Source organism: Prinia subflava, chromosome 4, assembly GCF_021018805.1.
Source record: "Prinia subflava isolate CZ2003 ecotype Zambia chromosome 4, Cam_Psub_1.2, whole genome shotgun sequence".
NCBI lineage: Eukaryota > Metazoa > Chordata > Aves > Passeriformes > Cisticolidae > Prinia > Prinia subflava.
Window position 1 is genome coordinate 17,409,213 of NC_086250.1, and position 16,519 is coordinate 17,425,731.

Here is a 16,519-nt window from a genome sequence, read left to right on the forward strand (position 1 = left end):
CAGAAAACTGGAAGTTATTTGTCAAATTTAGCCAGAAAGATAATTGCCCAATATAGCCAGAAATTGCAAGTATTTTCAGTCTCTTGGGCAAATAGAAAAGCAAATAAAGTTATACTTTAGGTGAATAAGTATAATTGCATCTCTAAATAGTGTATAATTTTAAAAATAATTCAGGACAGTTTTTATTTTCTGTTTGGGAAAAATGGGAAACAAACCTGTTTCCTTCTCTTCCTCTTCCTCACCAAAAAAATCATACAAAACTTGTTTCCTGGCTCCTTGCAGGGAAAACCAAGAGCAAAGGTGTCGTGGCAGAAGAACGGGTCTCCGATCGACAAGAACGACATCAACATCCGCAACACCGAGAACGACACCATCATCTTCATCAGGAAGGCAGAACGGGGGCACTCCGGGGAGTACGACATGAAGGTGGAGGTGGAGAACCTGGTGGACAAAGCTACCATAGATATTCAGATCGTTGGTATGTTTGGAGACACAGAAATTAATCCAGCTGTTCCAAGGCTCCAGGAAAATGGGAATCCTAACTTCTTTCTTGGCGATGTTGTCTCTCCATGTCCAATTACTTGGACACAATAATTGCGGTCTCTCTGGAAACTCCATACACCATAGCATTGTTGGAATGTGCCAGTCTCTTTTTTTCCTCTGTTAAGCCCCTCATGTTCTTGTCTATCCAGGATGCAAGATTTTTCCTGTTGAGTGGTACCCATTGACAGAAATGGTAGCAAAGTCATAGTAATTTTATCATAAATGCAGTGTGGAAGAAATGCTAAATGCTGAAAGTACATGAAGGTAGGAAAGACAGACAAGAAAACATATTTGCTTTCTGTTTTTACAATCTATTCCTTTACATAATAGGCAAAACCTGCAGCACAACTTTAACTATTAAATTTATTCTAATTCTGACATTCCTTCAATTTTGAAAGTTATATTTTGCAACCACATCTTTTTTTTTTTTTTTTTTTTTTTTTTTTTTTTTTTTTTTTTAAAGAAAGAGAAAGAAATCAAACTAATTGGAAGATGTGTGTGTGAAAAAGATAGAGAAAGCAAACAGTAGAATATGTCATATTTTCATTACAGATCGCCCAGGCCCACCAGAGGTTGTAACTATTGAGGATGTCTGGGGAGAGAATGTAAATTTATCATGGAAGCCACCAAAAGATGATGGCAATGCTGCCATTACTGGGTACACTATTCAAAAAGCAGATAAGAAGAGTATGGTAAGTAATAAGGAGATCTTTAAAAGCTGGATGTACTCACGAATTATCCCTTTTAAAAACAAAAAGCATTTCATGCTTAAAATGGTGTAGGTGGACAACACACTGATTTATCAGCATTCAAAAAATCTCTAAAGGACTCTCTAAAAACTCTAAAAATCTCTTCTTCACTAAAAATAAAGCCTAGAAATGGAAATATTTTCAAATTATTCCAAAGCGGAGGACTTAAAAAGGAAAGGATAGGTGGATTTGAGAGAAGTAATTCTGCATTTTTCCTTTGCCTCAGGAGAGAAAATAAAACCTTAAAATATTAATTCTGAATTCAGTAGGCTGCTACCAGAACAGAAGTGTACCATTGCTGCTGTTTTCAAACCTGCAATGACCCACTGTGTAAGTCATTGCCACTCCTTATTACCCATAGCAAAACAGTACATAGGTAACTCTGAAACCGCTCTAAGATTTACAGATGAAAAATGCAATACAGAAATATTTATTATTTTCATTAAACTAACAACAATTTTGCACATTCTTAAAAGACAGCATTCAGATTCTCAGATTTAACATTTACTGCAAATTCAAACACTGGAAATCTAGGACAATATTTTGGGAGCTGCCTTCTCGAAGAAAATCTTTTGCTGTCCCCTTCTATCACCCACATTAATATGTTGATCTTCTTCATAGTCTGATCAATTCATTCTTCCTATGCCACTATTTTCCTTCCCATCCTTCTTTATTTTTTTTTCCTCCCTCTCCTGAGACTGTAAGAAGAAATGGTCTCTGGTATGTGATCAGAACAATGTCCCCTCTACTTTATTGTAATAAGGAGAAAGTAACAACAGCAAGCAGCATCTAGGGTTCAGTGTGACATGGATCATTGAGATCATTTTCCTCACAGTATCTGTGGTGGAGCATTTTGCAATTCTGGCACAGCTGGTCTTCTACAGGAAACTGTTCTCCCAAAGGAATTTTGGCTCTTAAAATTGACCAAATATAAATGCAATCTGTGGTACAGGGAATTCAGCACAAGTTCATCCTTAGAAAAGCAAGGAAACTATTTAGGGCAGAGTAAAGAAAAGCCAAAACATTGCTGTGGTCATATTGCACTTTATATTAATTGCATTTTTAGCATTAACCTCTTTCATCTCAGATTGTTGTTTAGGTATTGTGTAACAGGACAGAATTCACACGTTTGTTACTGCTGCAAAACTAAAGCACTAAAACCCACTTGCCTATCTCGGCCTTTAGATATCAGAGGACCACCAGCATGGAACTACATTTCTCATGAACACTTCTTAGCCTGTGACAGAGAGGGCAGATTAGTGCAGTGGCCTCTTGTGAGTGCATATCACTGCAGAACAGCACATGCTATTGCCTTCCCCACAGGAATGCACTTTTGTTATCTGCAACTGTACTTTCTCTGTCAGCAGTGTGGATTAGGAATGAGGGAGCCTGCCTTGCTCACACAAGACAATCTCTGTAATGCTGCAGTTGCTAAAATGAACCCTTCCAGCTGCCGGTGTAACAATTCAGTAGGGTTCACTTTGCACTCAGCCTTCACTGCTCAGCAGTGAGCTCTGCAGTACTGCCGTTATCACCCATTTCATTATTAATTATTGTGAGCTCTATCCTCTCCAGAGAAGAACCTGCTCCCAGAAGCTTGCTGATCCTTGCAGTGGATGTCTGGGGGATGCCGGGGGAGCTCACCCTGTGTGTCTGTGCCTTCCAGGAGTGGTTCACCGTGATCGAGCACTACCACCGCACCAGCGCCACCATCAACGAGCTGGTCATCGGCAACGAGTACTACTTCAGGGTCTTTGCTGAGAACATGTGCGGCCTCAGCGAGGATGCAACCATGACCAAAGAGAGTGCCTTGATTGCCAAGGATGGTTAGTTAATTACCTGTGCCTCGTCCAGGGGGAAGGGGGTGCTCAGGGGCTGGAAGATGACTAAAGGTAAAAGCCGTATCTCTAAAGCATTCAGAGGCACTCCCAGCCCCAAGGCCAGGTACAACAGCCAGAACATTTCCTATTCAGACTTCTTGGTTTGTCCACATAGCCCATAATCACTGCTTTTAATCAGGAGTGGGGCGTTTCTCCCAAGTTGCTTGCGTGGTCTTGGATCTCAGACTCACATCACCACTGGCACATATGCATTGGCAAGAGCTGAAGAGGAATAAAGCAGCTGTTCTGTTAGAAGCAGTGGGTCACTGCCCTCCACTGGAGACCTGGCATCACCCAAGTGCAGGCGCTCCCTCCATTTCAGGCAGGGTGCAACAGAAAAGCACAACCCCTGCTTCACATCTCTTGAGGGTGGGGTTGGGCAAATTCTGATTCTGCAGTCAAAATCCTGACATGTCAGAATATGTCAGTTGGAAATGCCACTGTCAACTCAAAAATCACAAAACTTTCCTATGGAAAGGAAGTTCTAAAAACAAATAGCTTACAGGGAAAAAATCAAAACAGTTTCTCTGAAAGGAAGGAATGCATGACTGCCATGATGCAGAGGACACACAAGCTGTACAATGCACACAGCCAGGCTGAAAGACTCTGGAGTCATGAACAAGAGAATGGCTCTAGGAATTCTTTTTCAGCACTCCTTACTTGCCCTTCTCATGAGAGCAAGTATCAGGCCTAAGCTGCACTGAAGTCAGTATGAGGGCTCGGATCAGCTTTCAGTGAAGCAAAGCTGCTTAATGATACCTGTGCACAGGAATAGATGTCTGTCCATCCGGCCACTTTAAATGCCAGCTGAGTGTGTGGCTGAGGAGGATTTGTTTGTGGTTATCTCCATGGCAGAGTGGGGATAAACTGGCAGTGAGAAAATATATTTTACTACTATGTTTTCCTTGTTCAGAAACTGCATCTATTCAGGTATCTGTATTGTCAGTGTAATGTTTGAAGCAGAAAGAAAAATGGATTTTTGGATACAGTTTTTATTCAGAACAAACTGTAAAAAATAATTGGCAGCAGAGTAAACAAGGCTTACCAGAGATAGGATTCCTGCAGTACACGGGTCAGGATCCATCCTGCTCTGTAGCAGGGCATGCAGGCACAGACACAGAATAAACATGTATTGCTTTGTGTACCACCTGCACAGGAAACAAAGGGCAGCTCTCAGACGTCAGTGCCATAGCATGACCAAGAGCTATAGTCACTGTGCAGACTCACCTCCAGCCTCCCCTACAAGTGAGTTACTGGAGTCACGTTGGTACCTACAGCAGTGCAGATCAGAACTGACTCTCTGTGGCCATTTAATGTGCTTGGGTGTGGAGCAGCCAATGCTCTTTTTACAAATGTTTAATTTTCACTTCATAGGTAAAGTCTACAAATACCCAGTTTACGATGACTTTGACTTCAGCGAGCGGCCGCTGTTCACTCAGCCCCTGGTGAACACGTTTGCTGTAGCTGGTTACAATGCCACCCTGAACTGCAGCGTCCGGGGCAACCCCAAGGTACAGCAGCACTCAAAACACCAGGGAGTTTGACCTGACACTAAAAATTAAATGCCACTTTCACCGTTTAACTCATCAGCCAGGCTGAAGGCAAACAGACAGGTGTGGGTTCTAAAGAGTACAAAAATAAAGGAGCTGCTTACCTGTGCTACAGACACTAAAATAGGTAATGCACAGTGAAGGGGCAGAACCTCAGGAAAAGGCTGGGCTTCACTGGGACTCTCCCTGACAACAGCTGAACAGTAAATGTTGTTACTAAAATAAAGCCATAATTATCCTATAAAGAGCTAATTATTCTCTAAGTAAGCACATTGCAGGAATCTTCCAGGTGCCATGTTGTTTCTCAGACCCACTGCACAATGTGTCTTGTGATTTCTTTTGAACTGTCTCTTTGAGATCTTTTTTATGGTGTGAGAAACTGAACTGGCCTAGTAAAATGAGAAATCTGGAGTACTCTTCACCCTTCACCTTCACAGTTTCTGACTGTGCAAATAATTGTGGAAAAATATGTTTTTCCTATTGATTTAGAGTAATTGGATGTCAAAAGCTGATGATCAGATGTTTATCATTACACAGTCCTTGTATTGATAACAGGCTTGCACTTACGACTTTAAATAGGTGATAAGAGCTGCACTGAAAAAAACTGTTAAAAACCAGATGATGCAGCCAATTCTTATCTTTAAGATTTACAGTTTCCTTTGTAGCACAACTTCATCTATTTTTTTATAATTTCTGATTACTCAGCTGTAACTGAACACTACAAAACAGGGTATAAAATATTTCTGTTCACGGGTTTGTGCATTTAGGCTTTCTTTTTTATTGTTGTTTGTTTGTATTTGGTTTTTTTGGTTGTTTTTCTTTTTATTACCACAGCCCAAGATAACCTGGATGAAAAACAAAGTGCTCATCATGAACGACCCGAGGTACCGGATGTTCAGCAACCAAGGTGTCTGCACCTTGGAGATCCGCAAACCCAGCCCCTACGACGGAGGCACCTACACCTGCCGAGCAGTCAACGAGCTGGGGGAGGCAGAGGTGGACTGTAAACTGGAAGTAAGAGGTAAGGGCTTCTGAACACTGCAAACACCCTCTTTGCCTGAGCACTGCCTACAGAGCTGGAAGGGTTCAGGGCAAATGCAAAAGGGAGTTCAACTTTCCTGGATTAAATCAATAGCTCTGGTAGGACTAAATAATATTGGTTGCTTTCATGTGTTCCGTTTCCATTCATGGGTAATTTTTATGAATTTCAGGTAGTTTAGAATTAACTGAGGTACCATGAATGGCAACAGGACTTGGATAGGACAGCTAATGAATAATCTCAGGACCATATTTTTCAGAAAATTGATTTCTAGGAAAAGATAGGGTAATATTTAGCTGGACTAATTCCCACCAAAGGCTTAGTTTCAACTGTGGAATAAACTAAATGTTTCTCAAAAAATTATTCTGAGGTTATAAGTAAGGAAAACCACCTAAAGCCAGCTGATGTGTCTAACTAAGGAGTTGAGAAGGAATTTAGATTACATCAATATGGCTTTAATTACATTACTTCCATCATGCTAGTCTATAATGAAAACCACATTTAAAATTTTTTATGGATTGCATTGTGTTTATTTTGCATTTCAGTTTCCATTTTCTGTATTTTCTGATATATCTTGTCCCACAGCTCAGATTTACCAGCAAGAAGACATTTCAATAAGCATTTGGTCTATGTTAAGTTTAACACTTAAATAATGTAATGAAAATAAGCATAATGTATTTCTTAGTTTTTATTTTTTATTTTTAAGATACTGTCTTTAAAAGGTGATGTCCTCATCCTGGAAGTAAGACTGTTTTCCTTAGTTACAAGAAAACTTTCTATTTCGCAGCATAACAGAAGACCTCAAGACCTGCTTTGTCTATTTTTTTTATACTGAAAAGCCAAGTTATGTAGCTAAGTGAACACAGCAGCTGAAGGTTAGCAAACCAGGATAGGCTCAGGGTTTGTTCTAGGCAAATACAGCAAATTACTCCTGAACAGCCAGAGTACAAAGACATCATTACATCTTATTTCTCTCTTCTATTGACTTACATGTTGGTTTATCATCCTCTTAAGTTTCCCAGCCTGTTTGTTCATTTAGGAGGGCTCTCCAGACGACTGCTCACCGTGCTGATGCAGAGCAGAGACCTGCGGATTTCTGACTCACTGGAAATGAATTGCAGTGTGTGTGTGTTTGTTTTCATGTGTACATATTTAAACTGGTTCAGCTTTATTCCAGCAGCTATCAAGGTCTGGATTTGTAAGATGAGGAGACAGAGTTGACTGTTGTCTGAATAAGGCTAACAGGCTCAGGGCTCTGCAGCCTATCAGGTGAACGTACAGGCTGTGGTGCTGTTACTACAGGCAGTGTGTATGACCTCCCAGTATGTCCTGCTAGAGAGCTCTGTGCCATGCAAGAGTATTTATTATAGCAAGCTATGTTTCCTTGTGCTGGCTAGAATAACTTTTAGCTATCCATCTCTAACATATTGGAGAACCTAAATTTTTGTGCCTATATAAATGCTCAGCCCCAAAAGTATCTGAACAGCCCAAGATTTCAGAGTGTGCATAATATTGGAACAACTGACTAGTTAGGAATACTCTGGCTATGAATACTATCAGTATGCTACAATTTTCTACATTTTTAGCCATTTCCTCACACTATTTTAGGTGTAAAATTAACCCCCCTAGTTGTTGCTAAGTGCAATGCACATTTCCTGAAAACATTTTAGTGATACTTACAAGCACTTATAAGCACAATTGAAATGATAAAAAAAATATTCTGTCCTCATAAGAGGTTGTTCATATACTGGCGTTATTTCAGACATGCAATCTTTTGTACTTTGGTTTTAAGTCTTCCGGAGTGAATTTAAAGATGAAAGTTACGTGATCTACTCAGTACAGTGGCACATCTAGTTGCTTTTTTTCTAAATGTGTTTGTGTAAAAAGTCATGTAATAGATGACTTCTTCTCATCTAGCTTTAAAGATAACAACACATGCAGAATCTCATTACAAAAAACACCGTATGTATCTTTTGAGTTATTTGAAGTAGATCACTAAATTTGGCTCTAAATCTCCCATTACAAGCACTAAAGAACTGATTCATTATCAGCTTCACTGAGGTCGTTGAAAAGAATTAGATAAGGTGCTGTGCTTCTTTTATCATGGAAAAAACAGCTTTGGAGAACTTTTATCTTAGAAGTGAAATAAAGGTTGGTGACTCTAATAATAGCTTGGTGATAGCAAAGTTGCTGTATAAGATTTTTTTTTTAAAGGTGTTAAGATCAACTGGGAAAAATTTCAAATGTGAATAAAAATCACTATAAATATTCTAATTCTGCAGTGATCTATCATGGAGTAATTAACCCAGGAGAACCACTCAGCTTGGCGGGGGATAATCAGGTTTATAATGCGCATACTCCTCTGGACATTCCATTTCATTCCCACCCTCTCTTTCCACATGCAAACGCATTTTCTGCATGCAGAGTGTGTATTTCTTTGCTTTTTTAGATTAAACTAGCTAGAGTCTCATGGCATACGTTGTCTATGTCACATGAGCAAAGAAGGCCAAATTAATCAAGACAATATCCAACCATATGAGTATCTAGTATCAGAATTACTAAGGTTTTAGACATATTTCATAACAGTACATATATCTATAAGGAATTTATTTAATGACTGTGAAACACAACACTTAGATCTTCCCAGGAGAAAAAAATACACATTTCAAAAAAAAAAAAAAAAAAACAGTTATCTTGTAGAATTATTGAAAGACCAGAAGTATCATAAAGTCACTTGCTGCACTAAAAGGCATTCCTTAAGAAAGATTACTCTTTGGTTACAAATTAGTGTTCAGAATGATAATCCGTGCCTGAACTTAATCTACCAATTTTAAGGATGAAATCTTGATTCAGTTACTTACAAGAAGAAAATTTTACTTCATTTACTTCATTTCTCCTAGAGCTTATTTTACATTCAGGTTCACTGGGGTTCAGAAAATTTTACTCTTTCTACAAAATGTTTCTTTCCTTGCAATCTTGCCCAGATTCAGAATATTAACAGTGCAGTTTAAAAATGACAGTGATGCCCAGAAACTGGTCTGCAATATATTATGCTTCCAGACTTGCAATTTCAGTCCTAAAACACATTAAAACATGGATAATGTTTCTGCAGTTTTTGAAGTATTGGGCTATTTTTCTTAAAAGACTGCAAAAGGTTAAGAGTTTAGTGCTTTCATAGACATACACATAGATAAGTGTATATATATAGTTGTTCTATAGAGTCAAAATGTTTAATTAAAGGTAAGGGCTCCTACAGAGTAAAAAGTATGCCTTAGTAATGTAAATGTGAATATACAACAAAGTACATACTTTAGTGCACAGGTATGTAATTAGTCTGTACTTGATTATTTTGCCTTATAGAGTTTCAACATATATATATATATGCTTCAGTGTTATGTGTGTGCCTTTTCTTTCCCCGGTGGAAAATACTATTTATATATATATATATGTGTTAGCTTCTTTGAAGCTACATTTTGGAAACTTTTACTATAAATATCATTTGGTTCCAATCTATACTTTAGACTAATTAGAGGTTCTTATAGTTACTTGTACCTATTAATCTAGCTTTTACATATTAATGATAAATTTGAAGTGGAACTGGATCCCTACCTTTTACTCTTCATGTGCTCCTATTCCCACATATTTTACATGACTAAAGATTAAATTATCACCTTGATATAATTGTAATAATAATTTCACCCAACATTTTCTCTCCACTTTTGTGTTTGCAATTAAATTGTTACTTCTCTTTCTCTCTCTCCCTTAGTTACACAGTAAGGATTTTTGAATGTATATTGTCATCTAAGGTAAGCTTTCATATGATTCTTGCATATGAAGCTTATGTCTGTTTATACGTCATACAATGTCTGCCTAGTATGGCATGATTTTCATTATGTCACTTAATGAAAATGTTCTTATAAGTTAGCAGCATGATGGTTTTAAGGTATATAAATTCAGATTTTAGTAATTGCTTGTTACGGTAATTCTTAGTAGTACATCCCGTATCTTCTAATGGTGCAAGTTGCAATGGAATTTAACAGTGCATGACTTAGCATGATTAATTAGCATGAATAAAATTCAAGTAATAAAAAGAGAATTATGTCTTTTCAGCAAGTTATTTTTATAGGAATATGCCTCTACATAAAAAAAAAACATTTATTCCAGCGTTAACATCTTTTAAAAATGAATGATTCGTAGCACAACTTGCACTCCTTGGGCTGAAAGAATGCCAAAAAGCTGAAAGAATGCCAAAAAGCATGCTCTTTTTTTTTTTTTTTTTTCTTTTTTTTTTTTTCTTTTTTTTTTTTTTTTTGTCTGTATTGTGCATCTACCTAAGGTTGGGAGCGAACTGTTCTGCCACAATGATGACATTAAATGAGACAGCACAGTCTCATAATCACTAGTAACTAATAGCATTTTAATTGAATAATCCTTGTGTTCATAAAGGTTATAAATTCTTAAAAATCTGTAGTCGGCATAAATGTTGTATGTAAGTATCAGCTCAATTGCATTTAGCGGAAGCATTCAGAGAGAGTTATCTTCACCCTGGCAAGGTACTTTTGCTTTAAAGCTTTTGGTGTATTCCAGAAAAAGCCCAGAAGGTAAGTGCTGCTATCAGTGGGTGGTTTGCAACTTGCAGAACACAATATTCATGCAGATTTGTAAAGGGAATAGGAATGGTATATAGCTTTCTTCAAGCAATTTACACCCTTCATCTGGAGAAAGGGGAGATTCTAAAGTTTTTAGCAAAATGTTTGTCTTTTCCCCACTGTTTCTTCCAAACATCATCTGATTTCAGTGAAACTAACAGAAATACTCGTGTTTAATTTCCACGGCTTTTATTTCAGTGGCATAGGGCATCCACAGCCTCTATGGGCAACATGTGCCAGAGCCTCACCACCTTCACAGTAAAGAAAGTCTTCTTTGCATCTAATCTACACCCACCCTTTTGCAGTTTGAAGGCACCACCCCTTGTGCTATCACAACAAGCCCTTGTAAAAAGTCCCTCTCCAACTCTCTTGAAAGTTCCCTTCAGGTACTGGAAAATACTCTGAGGTCTCCCTGGAGGGAGCCTTCCCTTCCCCAGGCTGAACAGCCCCAACAAAAAGTGAAATTTTGAAGTGAATTTAAAAGCAAATCCAAAATGATTCCTCAGATTTTCCCAGCAGATGAAAATTTCAGCTTTCATCATCTCTCTCTCCAGAGAATCTGAAATCCTGGCTTTTTTTATATGATTCTTTCATGTATGTCACCCCGCTTGTTATTTTCAAGCAACATGGTAAATATTTTGCTAAATACCTAGAAACCATTTTAAGACCCAAAACTAGAATAAATTGAATATCTCTGCATGTTTTCCACAACTCATCCTGGTCAGTGTTTTCTACATTGTTCCCCTGCACTGACTTCCATCTCTGACCATACTCCACCCAGCTTGATGGAAAGCCAGGAGAGTTATTTGAAGTGAAGCTTATCATAAACTATTGCATGTGGTGAGATAAATGACTGAATATATGATACCTTAGAAATGAAATTCACCCTGCACAAGAGGACAGGAAAGGTCTGTATAGTACAAATTAAATAATCATTAGATGTCATACTGGACTTCTGTGCAGGGCTGAATTTTACCACATCTCAAAGTACGCAATGGGGGCTGACTAAAACTTGTCACTTATGCCAGAGCATAAAAGTGCAAAGCTGTTGCTCCAGGGACCTTCAGCCTGAAGATCACCTGTTCTCCTTGCTTGTAGGTGGGCTTTCGTTCTTCAAGCTATTAATGGATGGAGTGCCTCCGCATATCATTGACTCGTATATGCGTGAAGTGCAGGCAGACAAAACTGAAGGGAAGTGAGACTCCGTCCACAGCGCTTCCTCCCACTGCACTCGAAGCTGGTGGCAGAATGACAACATTTTAGTTCTTGCAACGACAGAATAACATGTGTGGTGGGGGATTTTATGACTTTTTTTTTTTTCTTAATTGTTCTTTTGTTTTCCCTACCTGCTCTTACTGAAAAGAAAGAATACGCATGGATTGCTTTGAGGTTGAAATGAAATGAACTGAAGTCAACACACGTTTTGTAATGTTCGGCTTTATTTTCTGTTTGATACCGTGTTCTGTTTTTTAATGAGGAAAGAGGGGAAGCTGTGTAACAAGCATAAGGAGGCAGTCAGTCTGTACTCAGTGGTACAAAGCATATCTTTCTCAGACTGGAAGTACATGGATTAGCCAGTAGATGTGCAATAAGATCCTTGGAAAACATACCTCTGATAATGTATCTTATTCGCCTGAGAATTGTTTAACAGAATATGGTTTTACTATAATGTAACTAATGCATATGTAATTAAAGATCATTTAAGCTGAACTTCCTATAGAAGTTTTGATTTCCTAAATCTGACCCATTGCTCTCTCATCTTTACTGAAATTGTTTTATTTAATGTACAATAAACATGAAGTGTTTAAGGTCTATTAAGTTCTTGTTTTCTTTTTTTTTTTTCTGTCTCATTTTACCACATTTCTTGTTTTATTTCCACTTAGAATAAATCAGATACTTGTGCCCACCATATGGGGTGGAAAACAGTATCAGCAGTCATTCAACCCAGTGGGCTTACACCTTAAGATACATGACACAGAATGTGAGCGGAGATAAATGCTGCGGACACATGCAATTTTTTATCTCTGTATTTTCAATATTTTAAATGTGATAAATTCCAACTATGATGGCTTTCACCATTCTGGATCCACTCCCTTTCCCCAGTAATTCATGGAGCTCTTGGAGCTATCACATCAGAAAAGGGACATAGCACTGTTGAGTTCACTGTGCATGCCAAAAGTGCCTGAGATAAGGTAGAATGGCAACATTTCTTCTCCAACTCCAGCATCATTAACCTCCAAGTTCCTTAGGAGAGGGGGTGATTGTCCCTAAGTCTCCAGCAAACTCTGAAGCATGTGAGACACAAGGTCACACATATTTTGGGAAGGTTGTCAGTCATTTATTTACCAGTTCTCACTGGCTGTACAAATAGAGCAGGTTATGTGCTCACTGGCTAATGACTGATCTCCAATTACGGTTTATAAAGATAAAGGCCTACTTAGACCAGTAGTACATCACAAGATGTTTATTTGTTGTCAGTGCATTTTCAAACACTCAGCAGTCAGTAATTATGCAATAATAAAAGAATGTGTTACTCTGAACTGCCACAGCTGCAGTGGTGTTCTTACAGTTGTCCTCCCACTTCTTTTGCTTTGGGGATCTGAGTGCATTTTCTCACGTTGTTGTGTGAATCTTACCCTGAGAGAAAGACAGATAGATAGACAGATACATACATCAATAGATAGATTCTTTCTCTTTTCTCATTTTTTTTACATCTTTGAGATTTCTTCTGTAGTGCTATCTGTGCAGGGAAGCAATTCTGCATTCCCAGTGATCCTGGACACCTCCCCACACCCCACCTGCATGTCACCCTGCTCCTCCCAAAATCAATCTTCTCATACACATTCATTTACACCTACACGTGAAAGAAAGCAACACATCTACTAGGAAGAGGAGGATTAATACAGAATTAATAATTTCTGTTTATTCTGTATCTCACTGGTGAATTGAGACTCCCTTCATCTATTTGGAAGCACAGAAAGCTGCAGGAGAAGGTCAGTTTGATTCCGTGACTTTTAAGTATTTAAGCACATGGCCCTCATTTAAAGTCTGTTATAGTCAGCACCAAAAGCTACAGTTACTGTAAGTTTGTGCTTGTCACTAAGCTCAAAAATGAGGCATCTGCACTTTGTATGAATAACGTTTACAGCTTCAAGCTTACATTTATCTGCCTCCTCAGTCTCAATATTCCACACGTAATAACCTGGAAGCCAGCATAACCTCAGACTCTGTGGGCTCTCTGTGGATGGAATTAGCCACTCTAATTTCCCCTAGATGCCAGCGTTGTTAAAGGACAAGCTGAACTAAGCTCCTTTTCCCTGTGAGAACAGTCAGCGTTGCACCGGGCTGCCCTCAATTCCTCCGCTTGCGCTGCCCAGCATTCTCCACTGGCCGTCCCCGGGGCTGGGGAGGAATGGCCCGCAGGAAGTTCAGGGCATGGGCCGGGGCTGGGGCTGCAGGAGGGGGCATTGACGCGCTCTAAATTCACACCCGGCAGCTATACACTCTACACTAAGAGTTATCCAGCTTTTGGAAAAATGACTGGGTGGTGCGGGACAGCACAGGGGTTTCTCGTGATTTAAAACAGGCTGCAGAACCCTATCTAGAGAATAACAGAAGGTAAAGTTTTGATTTATGATAATTTGCCCTATGGTATTCTTCAGGGATGATGTTTGATGGATGAAATAGTGACCAAACCCACAGAGTTAGGAAAACGAAATCTGCAGTTAATACCAGCTTAAGAAAATAAAGAGGTACCAAAGACAGGTACAAAATCACAGGAAAAGCAATTTAGAGGGAACAGAAGCAGCAGAATATAATGCTGTAGAAGATGTGACACAATGCTCCAAAGAAATTCCTTCAAAGCCACAGGGATTTCCAGGTAATTAGTGAACCTGAAAGAGACCTAGGAGTAACAGAGGGCAGCAAATACATGTGAACATATACACATTGACACAGAAATATGAATCAAAGTCAATTTCAAAAAACTTTCATTTATTTTTAATGCAGCCAGAGGAAAATATTTGGTCTTCTCTGGGCTTCTATTTGCTTTCTTTGCCCATGGAAGGTTATTTGGCATATAAATGTAGAGATACAGCTCCATTCTCAAATTGGTGTATGTGGAGCTTGATATGGGCACTGCAGTTACCCATTTGCATTGAAAGAGCAAGCCTGCCAGCACACTTTTCCCTTACTGAAAACAATCTCAAAAATATAAAGGAGAGGAAGAAAAAAGAGACAAGTAATCTTTAAAAGATTATTTAATTGGGATATAATGTTAGTAAAGACTTTATGAAGAGTCAGAAATTTTAAAAAATATTCATTTTATAAGAAATATTTCAAGCTTCCTGAACTTCCTTTTAGGGGGAAAAAGAAAAGTGTAATATTAGTACCTTTTACAGAGCATTGTGAAGGGACCCTTACTTTATGAAAGTCTTTTATTGCATTTTGAGATTCTGGAGCAAAAGGCATTCTATTTTAAGCACAGTGTACTTACTGACACTTGACTTTCATGTCCTGCTTTCCTGACTGACAGGTGAAGCTGCTGCTTTGGAAGCAACACTGTATCCTGAATGCTGAGGAAGCACTGGAAGACTAAACAAGCTGAATTTTAAATTCTGTGTTCTCTTATTCTATGCTTTGTTGCTGAATACTTTTGAAATTAAAACAACTCCTCCCCAAACCCAGTGATAAATTCAGTAGGGAATCTGTTTCTTCCTCTGATGTGGCCCTTGCTTTTAATGCCTATTACTTTCACCTCCACATTCCTCAGTTTCTCTTTTTTTCTCCAGGTATACAAAGAGCTTGAGCAATCTCTCCATAAATACCAGTTCTATTATGCTCACTGACCACAGTGATGCACAGGACATGAAACTAAACAGTTTTACCTTCTTCCAAATGTAGTGATTCCAGTGAACCGGGGATCTGAATGGTTGTGAATCTGTCAGATTTCCCTTTTGCCATTCTCTAGTCCACTGTAACTGAACCTTTCTTCACTATATTATATGTTACATTTTCTTTTGCCAGCAGTTCTTATCCCCTCTGCTTTGGCCTCTAAGGACAGTTGCTGCATCATACTGGTTTTAGTGATCTATAAATTAAATCAGCTGATGAATGGTATAGCACTTGGAATGTAGATAGCATATCGTGAGGTTTGGAAACCATTTAACATGTGTCAGGCATACCCTACTCTTGCAGTAGAAAAATCTACTCAAATACATAATAACTTTATCAGTTGAAGTGGATCAACTCACTTTGAATAACAGGAAGCAGCTCTGTCCAGGAAATTGTAGTGTCTGGACAGAAAGCTGCACCCTGTGGCTCACAGTGGAGTCACTTAAAAAAAGAATTTCCGATACCAAGAAGATGCCATCGCAGGTTGCATTTTTCACTTTCTACTTCAGCCACACAGCTTTTCCTTGGCCTCTCTCAGAAACCACACACCTTCCTGGAGATTCAGGGATACATCTAAAATCCTTCCCATGACCAATTCAAATAATTTGCTGTGCCACAATTTCTGGAAAGGCGCATTTGTGCTGAAGTCAAGGCGGTGAATAAGTCCTGTCTAACACCGTGTGCAGGTGTTAGACCAGGACTCCCCAGGCAATGGGTGTCCTCCGGGTGGTGGAGGGATGCTTGGGCGGTACCGTGGGGTCACCTCCCTGCAGGCACGGCTGCCCAGGGCTGCTGGCTGCAGGGAGGTCACCTGCTGCTCAAACCCTGCCTTTACGCTTCGCTCCAGCAAAAATCCTTCTGGCCACCTGCTGCATGCACCCCCGCAGTGGCCGCTATGTGCACAGTAAAAGCTGTGCAAGGGAAGGAAGCTGAACAAGCCATCGGAGGGAGCGGCTCTCGTTCCCGCCGCGGCGATGGGAGGTGCGCGCACGGGCGCATTTCCCCGGGACGGCACCGGCCCTGAGCGCCCGGGCCTGCGGAGGCGGCGGGACGGGCCCTGCCGGGCGCACCCCGCCGGGCCGAGGGCTCCCCCGCCGCCGGGCATCCCCGGCCCCGCACGGCCGGGCGGGGCCGAGGGAGCCGTGCCCGCCACGGGGCCGGGCCCGCGAGGGCGCCGCGCACTCGGGGCGAAGGAGCCAAAGCCGGGCCGGGGGCG

At 39.9% G+C, this 16,519-nt stretch overlaps 1 protein-coding gene across 9 annotated transcripts in view; it reads left to right on the plus strand.

Moving 5' to 3' along the window:
• Positions 1 to 13,961, plus strand: part of MYBPC1 (myosin binding protein C1) — a 72,330-nt gene extending 58,369 nt beyond the window's left edge. For 2 of the 9 annotated variants that reach the window (XM_063395678.1, XM_063395685.1), the window contains 6 exons: positions 283 to 478; positions 1,096 to 1,235; positions 2,959 to 3,118; positions 4,547 to 4,683; positions 5,557 to 5,743; positions 11,509 to 13,961. In XM_063395678.1, coding sequence (XP_063251748.1) covers positions 283 to 478; positions 1,096 to 1,235; positions 2,959 to 3,118; positions 4,547 to 4,683; positions 5,557 to 5,743; positions 11,509 to 11,609 — 921 coding nt within the window. In that variant the 3' untranslated portion in view covers positions 11,610 to 13,961. Of the gene's footprint in view, positions 1 to 282; positions 479 to 1,095; positions 1,236 to 2,958; positions 3,119 to 4,546; positions 4,684 to 5,556; positions 5,744 to 8,043; positions 8,828 to 9,527; positions 9,568 to 11,508 lie in introns of those variants that run through there. The other 7 variants (XM_063395679.1, XM_063395681.1, XM_063395682.1 and 4 more) reach the window with 6 other exon arrangements.
• The last annotated feature ends 2,558 nt before the right edge of the window (positions 13,962 to 16,519 follow it).